The following is an 11,360-nucleotide window of genomic DNA, read 5'->3' on the forward strand; positions in this document are numbered from 1 at the left end:
TCGAGGACCATAACAATGGAAAGAGGTCTCACCGTATGTCTTAGTTCTGACTTTAGGAACCACTAAAAGGCCGGTACCAGAGGACCTCAGGGTCCGCGAAGGCTCATAATTAAAAAGAAGGTTGGATAAATAAGAAGGCTCAAGACCATTAAGGCATTTATAAACAAGTAAAAGAATCTTAAAATCAATCCTGAAGCGCACAGGAAGCCAATGCAGCGATTTTAAAACTGGTGTAACGCCCTCTGGTCCTCGTCAGAACTCGTGCCGCTGAATTCTGTAGTAGTTGTAGGCTGGAAAGAGACTTTTTAGGAAGACCAGAGAGCAGGGCGTTACAGTAATCTAATCTACTGGAAATAAAAGAATCAGCACCTCTGTGCTGGCAAGAGAGAGAAATGGGCGGACTCTGGCAATATTTTTTAGATGATAAAAACCTGTTTTTGTTACATTTTTTATGTGTGGAATAAAATCCAGCTCAGAGTCAAGAACAACACCCAAATTTCTCACACACTGGGAGGGATTAAAATGTTGCAATTTTGATAAAAGGATCTCTCTCTTGCCTTCAGGACTGATAGTTAAAACTTCAGTTTTGTCCTGGTTGAGCTGTAAAAAGTTTGCTGCCATCCATGACTTTATATCTAAAATACAGTTTAAAAGAATATTAAGTGGCTCTAAGTCATCAGGGGACACGGCGATGTAAAGCTGTGTATCATCGGCATAGCTGTGAAAATCAACGCCGTGTCTCCTGATGACATCCCCAAGTGGTAACATATACAGGTTAAAAAGTAATGGGCCTAGAATTGATCCTTGGGGAACCCCACATTTTATTTCATAGGTTCGTGAGGAGCATGTATCCATACTTACAAGAAATTGTCGATCCCAGAGGTAGGAATGAAACCACTTAAGAGCAGTTCCTGAGAGGCCCACCAGACTTCTGAGTCTGTTTAATAAAATCTGATGATATACTGTATCAAATGCAGCACTCAGATCCAGTAGAACAAGAACAGAAAGTTTCTGTGAGTCCAAGTTAGATCTAAGGTCACTAACAATCTTTAAGAGGGCCGTCTCTGTACTGTGGTCAGTCCTAAAACCAGATTGATATTTTTCTGAAATGTTGTGTTTATTCAAAAACTTGTGTAATTGAGTAAAAACAACTTTTTCTACGATTTTACTTAAAAACGGTAAGTTGGATACAGGTCGGTGATTATCAACCATGTTTGGATCTAAGCCACTCTTCTTCAGAAGGGGCCTTACCACCGCCGTTTTAAAAGCAGAAGGGAAGACACCTGAAGAGAGTAGTTTACTATGTCTAAAAGCTCACACTCAAAGAAACCATAAAAAGTTTATTATATTTATAGAACATCCAGCTGTAAAAACCTTGCAGCATTTGCTCAACGTTAGAAACCTTGTTGCTGTCACAAATTCTGACAGACATGGCTAACTTGCACAAGGTTACAGGGGTTAGCAAATGGCTCCATTGTATGATGCACAGATCAGGACACAAAGCATTCACCTGTGCAACAAAAACAGCCTTAAACAGCAAATGTAGTTCGTTTGAAAAAAAGAAAAAAAGAAAGTAGAATAAGAGTTTTCCTTTTTTTATTCTTCCAAAACGTCTTTCCAATTTTTGTTGATGGCATGAGCATGTACATGCATAGGCATGATTTGATGGAGGGTCTGCAGCATTGTTTGCACAAATTGGTCCATAGGAAGCAATTTAGACATATATTAATGAGTTTAATTATGTCTAAATTATGTCTTTTGCGCCCAAATATATACCAGAAATCGGAGGATAACACTATAATAACATTAACATATGACATGGTAAAAAATGATAAACGTACATAAAAATTTTATTGTTTTTGTTTTTTGGGAACTTTTTGTTTAAGGGTCAAATAAAGACCTCATATTCAAATAATTGGACTTCCCATTTTTTTTCATGGGCCTGGTCTTAAAAGGAGATGTATTAAAATATATATAAATCAAATGTGTTCATTTTGCCATGAATTTTGTATTTAGCATTGCACAGACTGTCTACAACTATTAATTTCATAAAGCTAACCTAGTAGCTGGTTTAACTGGCCATCTAAGAAACAATCTTTTCTTTGTTGTTTAATTGCTAAAGGCTCCTTTTCCATCTCAGTCTGTTTACACTGATTTTATCATGACAAAAAGTCCTCTCATTTAAGTGCAATTGGAAAATGTTTGGTTACTATTCAATCCCGATAAAATAAGTATTTGTCGTGATACAGCATCAAACATAGCACCATAGTGTTTATGCTAACTTTAGTGTACTACAATTAAGGCTGCTAGGGATCCCAGATCACTGTATAGAAACATCACAACATCCTGAGTGGAAACTGAAACTAAGAGCAACAATTATCAGACAAATATCCATTTTACTAAGACAGTTAGCATCTTGTTTTAAAGTTAACAATGCAAATTTGATATCAAAACTTGGAAAATGGCACAAATCAATTAAAGCTGTACCCAGGAGCTAATGCTGACAAAGTGAAGAGGTCATGGGACTGAGGGTATGTTTTGACCACAGGTTATCAGACTTCAAGTGACTAAGCACTTTCAGCAATAGCCAGTGAAGCCAGTTTTCCAGAAGACAATGTTGTAAATCTTTTACATCAACTACAAGTCCTGCGCCGTCAGAGTCCTCTGGTCAGCTCTGTTATGGAAACTCCCAGTCATGTGCCGCACATGGCATGCAAATAGCCTCTTCGTTGTACACATGATGATGTTTTAGAGCTGTCATTTCCTGCAGAACTATTTCAGAAATATTGATGAGTCATTTACTTCTTGCCTGCCTCTTGACCTCTTGAACAGTTACAAATGCCAAAGTTGACGTCACAATTAATGGTAATAGTTTCGATGCTCTTTTGGCTGCTCATGCAACTTCCGATTTTCGTGTCCTCACATGTTGCGTGTCTTGCGCTTCTGAACAACAGGAAGGGCAACAGGGAAGAGCATCTGACCAGATTTGCCTCTTCAGGCATCTGAAGGACACATTCAAATCAGTGTAAATTTGTGCAAATGTTCTTTCTCTGCTTATTCTTCTGGTGTTGTTCCTGGAGTTACGTTGAGCCACTTTCTCAGTTGCAGCATTAACATTCATACTGAAGAGTTCCAGGAAAGCCTGGATCACCAGATGTTTTCAGTAGAGATGGGTCGATGAAGCCTTGTGAAGCTTTTGAGGCTTCTATTTGATTGCACTGAAAAAAAGAGTCGAAGCTTCAAAGCTTTGTAAAATAGACCATAACAGTGACATCTAGTGGTCAGCTGTAGTTACTTCATGCATAGATCTTCTAATAATTTCTCCAACCTGATGTAATTTCCAACACAAACAGTTTAGTCAGTCTTGTAGCTGTTTTTATTCTGGGTGGTCGTCATCTCTATAAGTGTTGTAACATTCTGCCTTCTCAGTGTTAGTTATGGCTCAGTGTGTTTTCCTTTTATTCATTAGATTTTCTAACATGATTCAGATACAGCGTGTGTGCTGTGAAACAAGATGAGAATATCAAAATTAGTTTGTTGGAATACGTGATGGTTTGAGAAAAGTGCTGATGTATCTCAGTGGGAATTTCTTGGAACAATCTTACATTTTGTTCATTTGCTTTTTCCTGATATCTGAATGATAGATTAGCCTTATTAGTCAGCAACACCCTGAACATCATGAAGTTTGATATCTTAATATTAACTAATCTTCTGTTGTCAGTCATCCTAGCCAATGTCACAGAGAGATATTTATGAATACCATATAATACTAACTGCAATACTACATTAACAATTATACTAAGTACTATCTAATCTAATATTATTTAATCTTTTGCCATATTATTATCCTCCTTCCTATGTTGGTGACACAAGCTGGAAGTTTTCCCATACACGTGATTATTTTCTTCCACTAGAAGTCTCCATACTTAAAGTTTTCTCTGTTAATCTTAATATTCTCTTAGCCTGTCAAGCGGCGAGCAGGAGGGAACGCCGGGTGTTTGTCGTTCTGATAGACGACACGGCACCAGTACCGGCTTCAATGCAGCGTTTCCACCAAGTCCGTCTCATTTGAAGGAAACGGGCTTCGGTGCTTCCATTTCTCTGGTTTTCAGACACTTTTTGTTGCTTATTCAGTGTAGCTTGCAGGGAAACGTAAGGAAAAGTTCAACTTTGTATTTGACATCAATCAACACCATGATTAATAACCTAATTGCTTCAGGCCTTCCAACCTTCAGAGGTGCCCAAAGTCAGTCCTAAAAGGCCGCTGTCCTGCAGGTTTTTGATGTATCTCTGTTTCAACACACCTAATGGATCAGACAGCCAATGGAGTTCTGCATAATGACTGATTATTTTAAGTCAGATGTGTTGGAACAGGGATACATTGAAAACCTGCAGGATTGTGGCTCTCAATGACCGGAGATGGGCACCCCTGTGCTCAAGCATTTTTTTCACATTATTCTTTCATTCCAGCACTGACAGTGTTTCCATTATTACCAATACATTTAGCATTACTGCTCCTACACTTGAATCCAGATACAAATTTTGCATTAAATTGCATTAAAACAACCTGCAATAAGCGGAAATGTATCATTTGAAGGAATTAAAAAATCGCAAAGTGAAAAACTGAATGTGTAATTTAATCTGGGGTAATAATGTGATTTCACACACTGTCAGTCTGTGTTGATGCGGAGCCCCGTATTTATCAGCGCATTTATGGGCGCATTCATGTATTTTCCCCTCCTCTCTCATTTCAGCGCTCTCCCTTCCTAAGGCCACAGCCAGCGAGGAATGGCAGCACATATTACTGAAGCAAAATGGCAGAGAGCAGAATGAAACCTTAAAACGACCAGGATCAGATATAACCTTTAAAGAAACAACAGTCTGCGAAGAATTTGTCTAAAATAAAAAAAAAGGGGGACAAAATCCGGTTTAACATCTGCTTTGTGTGGGGAGCATTGCAAACGCTAAAGGGGCTGCGATTTGACTCAAAACTAGCTCTTCTTCTCCTGGATAGAAGAAGGAACAACATAAACACTATAAGTTCCACACAGTCCCATGATGTTGTTTCGCTGTGTTTTTGCACTTTGCACATTCATTCGGAGACAAAGCGAGTGAGGGGTAGGAGGAAGCGGTGGAGGAAGGTGTAGCTCACGACACACTTTGTTCTGGTCTGCAACAAAGGTGTGAGACTCCAGTCCTCCAGGGCTGCTTTTCTGCAGATTTTTCTTGTTTCCATGCTCCAACACACCTGTCTGAAATTAATACATAGGTTAACAAGAAACCGCAGGATCCACTTGATTTGATCCACTTGTTTGTAGAGAGAAACAAGGAAAACCAGCTGGATACCGGCCCTCCAGGCCTGGAGTTTGACACCCCTCTACAGTTTCTACAGTGCACAACAGCAAATTAAACTAGTTCACTTTTTGCTCCTTTAAAGTTCAGGTTTTGTGCAACATAGTGAGCAGTGTTGTCTCATGTTGTCTTATTGTGGTGCAGCAGTAGTTCAGGAGGGAGAGAAGGTCTCCAATGATCTGCAGATTGGCAAGAGACTTCACCCCCCCGTACTTCCAAAGTTGGCATCACTGGTGTACAAATATGGATGTGAATGTGAACGTCTGGGTGGTGGCTGGAGAGGATGCTGGTGGGTTTTCACCTCTTTTCCTACATATGTAGCTTACAATTACTAAATATGAATGAGGAGTGAATGGATTCAACATAAAGTGCTTTAGGTGCCTTGAAAACCACTAAATAAAATCTAATCCATTATTATTATTATTGAAACTGACTAATGAGAGAAGCGAAGCTGTTCAGTTAAACTGATCTGAAACAGAAATATTGCAAGACTTGTTGCTATGGTGATATTGTGCATGGACTGATTATCTAACTTGTGATGTCCTTGAATGATAAATCTCTCCTAACAGAAAATGCCTGTAAGAGCAGTTCAGTTACCCACTACAGTGATGAGTTCAACTGCTTTGAGAAAATAAAAACTCTTCTTCATTTTTTGCCCAGATGGGGAGGAGGAGCTCTGTGTGATCATACGCTTACTGCCGTAAATTTATAACTGCTGCACATTGTGACATTGTGTTCCCACCCCATGTGGTGTTTCTGCTGAGACAAAAATGCTCTAAACAAGCTAATTTCACAAGTGGATAAAAGTAGACAACGAGTGTTTCATCATCTAAAGTTATCAGATTTCTCACAGTCACATCAAAACTGAAATCTGGACAATGTGACGTCCGTCACATTGCTTGATTGCATGTGTCATGCCTTTATACTTGTTTTTCTTTGCCTTGTGGGATTTATGCAGAGAGGAGCCATTCATTTCTCACATGGTCACTCAGGCGATGCACAAACACTAACATGACAGTGACTGTTCAGCAAAGTTCCCCTTTTCACATGAAGGTGAACCAACGCTTCCCAGTGCTGTGATTGCAAACAGGCTCAGAAGTTCCTAGAGAGAATGAAGTCGATCTTAAAACAAGTTGTTTTGCCTGTCAGGTAAGAAATCTCAGTTATTTTCAATACAACAAATGTTTATTGTGTATCTGTCCTATTGTTTTAATTTATGAACCCACCTTATTAAATTTTTGCAGAATTACATGGTTGAATTTTTTTCAAAAAATAGGAAATTAATATTTGTTTTGGACTTTCTCAGACAGGGTAAATAAATGTGTTAGGCAGCCATGTGCAGAGGTCAAGGTAGGCAAAGTGTTGGGAAACTTTGGACAGAGAAAGACCAGCTGTGACTGCCTGAATCCAGTCTTGATGCTAAAACAGCAGCTTCTCTGACAGAAAGGAGTTACTTAGCTGACATTTTGCTGAGATTCAGATGAGAAAATCAATGCTTTACTTGTGTTTTTATGCTTAAAATGAAGGTCAAACTGGATATGATTATGGATGTTGCTCATAATGAACTAATGATCATTTTAATGTAGTTTGATGTTTTTTAAATAGCCCTTAATAAATCAATTGGTGAAAAATAATTCATTGTTAATTCTTTCATACATCAATATTTCAATAAAGATGCCAGTTTAGACCAATATATAAAATTTAGTTCAATGACACTGATTTGTTTTTTTATGTGAAAATAAAGTCATTTGAAAAGAAGTTTATTTCCAAGGATACTCGCGAGGAAGCTAGAAATCAAACCCCTGACGCTCATGATTTTTCAAAGCTATACAATATGAACTTCTGAACATCCTCAACAAAAAAAAAAAGAAAAAAAAGAAAAAGACATGGTACTAAATGATATATTTGGGTCCAAATGTATTGGCATATTGGCGAATGTATGATTTAACTGTAAATTGTCAGTTAAATCGCTTCATGTTCTATTTAGTGTGAAGTAAAGTCATGAATCTATTAAAGTCGTCATTATTTCATGATGAAGTCAGCAGCTAATGTGAGAGGTAATAAGATGCTAAACATCCGAAAGCAAATATCTGAAATGGTTTCTATATGGACACCTGAATTATACGATTACTTTAGAAATCAGGTAAAAATCTGATTTCTGGTGCACATGTAATCAGGCTGAATGAAAATGAATAAGTAGCTGAAATCACATCTCTTCAAAGAGTCTAGATCAGATGTGGGCGACTCTAGTCCTCAAACGTCACAGTCCTGCAAATGTTAGGTGTTTTCCTGCTGCAACACGCCTGACTCAAATCAAGGAGCTTAATGTGGAGCACTTCACTAGACTGCTAAGTCTGATGTGTGTCAGGTGTGTTGCAGCAGGGAAACTCCTAACTTTTACAGGACTGCAGCTCTCAAGAGTTGTCCACAAAGAAAATGATCCCTTCAGATGTAATATTGATCCTGTAAAGCAGGGTGTCAAACTGCAGTCCTCTAGAACCGGTATCTGGCAGGTTTTTGTTGTTTCCCTGCACCAACACACCTGATTCAAATCAAGTGGCTCCAACAGTTTCCTGCCAACCTCTCCATTCATTCATAGAGACAACAAAAAACCTGCAGGATACTGACCCTGGAGGACTGGACTGGAGTTTGACTCCTGTGCTGGAAAGAATAATGGCACGTTTCTAAAACTGACAAAAAAAAAAATCTCTAATATGGTTTTTTGTTTTGTTTGTTTTACTCAGGAGCAAAGCGGCGTCTCCGAGACAGGCCATAAAATCTCTGCTCTCTTACATCTGGAATGTTTACTCTGCACCGTCTCCTTCAGGCAGGGACATCCTGGCTCTGCTGTCTCTTTGTCTCACATTTGTCATCATCAGCGGCAGCTTGCTGCATCGCTGGCTATCAAAAACGCTGAAATATGACCACCAAGCATCGGTTACGACCACCTGCTTCTACGGTGTGACCATGTTAATGGTGTCCTTCCTGTGCCACCCCCTGCGCTGCGTCCTAACGATGATCCTGCCCACTGTCTGCACCAAACAGGGACGCAAGCTCCTCGTCTCAGCTTCTGTCATGATCTTAGTTCTGAACGTCATCCCTAACATCACCGCCAACGTAGGAGCAGTCGCGCGCATCCTCAAGTGCACAGCCGAGGGTTTCACTAAGACTCTGTTAAACTCATCCGAACCCTTCAACGAAGCAAAGCAAGATGTTGTTAAAGAGGCCATCAAAGTGAAGGGAGAGGATCTGAGCATTGTCAATAACCTGAGGACTCTTGATCATTTCACACACGTTAACGTGTCAGGAGTCAAAAGCAGGTTTGCTCAGCTGATTGGTGAGATGGAGGAGAAGTTCTCAGATGCCAGGGACCTGCTCAAAGAAGGCAAACTCCTATCAAACCGGATCCTTGCTGCTATTTTTGTTGCATTACTTATAGTTGAATCAGCGCGCTACTTGAAGTCCTACCTGACATCGGTTTGGTTTGATAATGGCTCCATCTCTGGGAGGTTCTTGCAGAAAACATCACATGTTGCGAATAACAAGCAGATAAAAGATAAAATCAACTTCTCAAAGTACAAACTAACAAGTCAGGAATGTACTTCTTGTTTTATATCACTGGTTGTGGTGACGTTATACTTCACTGCGATAACTTTAATAGTAATTTTGGATCATGTTGTGTATCATATAGTCCAGATGATTGTGCCTTGGGTACAGGATTTTCCACCTACAACTGCCACCATAAGTGTCAATTATAAGGTAAGACATGCTGAGCTCCATGTGTTGCCTCCGTTTTTGCTGCCTCACCTGTTCAGGTTTTCACTAATTTTACTCCTGTTTTTAGGTTTACTGGTTCCCCCCTGCTTTTTGTCTCATCCCACAATCGTGCACCAAGCGGGAGCTGACAAACTTTCACAGGGATTACAGCTGGAGCTTTAACCCCGAGCCGTCACTCTGTGACGTGACAACGTCTGCTCCAAACCTGGGAGTCACGGTCCTGCTGGGATGTCTGTGGCTGATCAGCTACTGCTTCGTGTTCCTCGAAGTTTATGCCAGACGACTTCGCAGACAGATCTGTGCATCTTTTTTCAGGGAGCAGGAGAAGAGGAGAGTGGAACACCTGATGAGGAAAAGAGAAGAAAAGTTGAAAAAAATGATGGAACTGGAGGCTTTTTCTGTTGATGTCTCTGTTTGCAGATGAAGTTTTACTGCTATGACAGCTTTCTGTGAATTTTGGGTTAATTGTTTTAGTTCTGGATTGTAATAATTCTTTATTTAGTTCCACATTTCAGTCAAAAATGGAATAAAAACTGGCTGGATGCCTTCTTTTTATTCATTGTTATTTTCTGTCCTTTATGTTTTAGCTCAATGTTCATTGTGTTGTATCAGTCACCTGCAGGGTCTCTGCAGATACAATTAACTTTTGAGCTAATAAAAAAAAATTATAACTGCTTTTCAAGCCAAATCAGCAAATCTAAGCATGCTCACATTCAGCTTCGTAAGCACTGTGAGCATCCTGAGCATGTTGTGCTGACCTTTACTAAGAAAAGCACCTCACAGTTTTTCTGTCATCTCAGTTTTCCGTCATCCATCGTTCTTGCTGTGTTTCTGCTTTAGCTAAATGTGAGCTAATGATAGAACATCCTGTTCATGAGTCACTGTCACAACACCTTTATTTCTGAAAGCATGTCCCCATACCAGCCCCTCCACTGAGGCCTTCACACCTGTGGTTTAGTTTCATGCACTGCAAATTTGCTAAATTTACATCCGTTTTCATTTGACAGAAACATGCCTTCAAAACAGTTTCTTTCTGTTACAGCTACGAGGCAAACAGCATGATAGTTTAAAAAAAGAAGAAGAAGAAGAAGAAGAAAAGAATTGTCCCTGCCTTGTTGATTTAATTAATTTTCATTTTAATACCTTTCATCACCACTAAATGTCACTGTGGCGCTTTGACCAGATCACAACACAGGAAATGGACAATAATAGATTGGGTCTTACCATTTCTGGATCAAATTTATTAACTTAATCTGTTTCTTGCGCACATCCAATAAATCAACAACCTATTTTAAGTAAATTAAATAAAAAAAGAACATCCTTTCTCTGTAGAAGTCATTTACATATCAGTGCACTCCTTAATATCCTCATGAGACACTGGGAGTCTATTTTAGGACCATGACCCAGACTAAATTTAAATACTTCTTTATTATCTATTTTTACTCCTTTGTGTCCACATCACAATTCTCTCAGAATGAAGCAGCCCAAGTAAAAATATTACAATGCTGTTGAACCATCTCTTCTTTGTTTAACGTTACTACTGCGTGTGTGTGTGTGTGTGTGTGTGTGTGTGTGTGTGTGTGTGTGTGTGTGTGTGTGTGTGACAACTCTGCAGCTGACAGTGATCTCATTCTTTTTCTTTTGCAAACATATGAATTATCATTGAAGTATAAATAAACCGTCCAACATCCCATTGGCCTCATTTTACAGCTGCTCCATCATGTTTTAAGACACAACAACTTCACATCTGACAACGACAAGCAGGCAGGAAGAAAAGAAAGATTTTAACAACTGCAGAAACATAATAGCATCCAGCTGAACAGCGGTCACACTGTTGGAAAAACTTCTTTGCATGCAGCAAAGTGTTCTAGCAATGACCATTCAATAATGTGTCTGAGGAATTCTTCTTCTCCAAAGCTGTTATGTATTTGTTATCAGCAGGCTGCAGACTTGACCTCTTCATTTGAAAATGCAAGACTTTTCATTGGTATTCACAACATACAGGATTAAAAGGCTTTTCCATCTGCTTTTGATTTAACCATCAATAAATTTTTATGTCTCTGGCCTTTTTTTTTGTAGAGTATTAACTCCAGTGATATTAACAGTATCACTATCAAACACACAGTCCGTCTGCCAGGAGCTTTGAAGCAGCAAGACCCTTCAACCTGTAAAGTTAGTTTCCAAAAGAAACTGAACAAAAAAAATATTCCAAATATTCACTTTCAACAAAA

General features: G+C 39.2%; 1 protein-coding gene across 1 annotated transcript; it reads left to right on the top strand.

Annotated features, from left to right (window-relative positions):
* Positions 1-1,210: 1,210 nt before the first annotated feature.
* On the top strand, positions 1,211-9,582 carry ocstamp (osteoclast stimulatory transmembrane protein; the record flags this gene model as incomplete). Its single annotated transcript, XM_079238576.1, has 5 exons — positions 1,211-1,292; positions 5,497-5,641; positions 8,097-9,111; positions 9,197-9,463; positions 9,550-9,582. 5 exons carry the CDS (start codon positions 1,211-1,213, stop codon positions 9,580-9,582), a joined length of 1,542 nt encoding a protein of 513 aa, XP_079094702.1.
* Between the last annotated feature and the right edge of the window lie 1,778 nt (positions 9,583-11,360).

Source organism: Telmatherina bonti (assembly GCF_933228915.1).
Source record: "Telmatherina bonti genome assembly, chromosome: 4".
Classification (NCBI taxonomy): Eukaryota; Metazoa; Chordata; class Actinopteri; order Atheriniformes; family Telmatherinidae; genus Telmatherina; species Telmatherina bonti.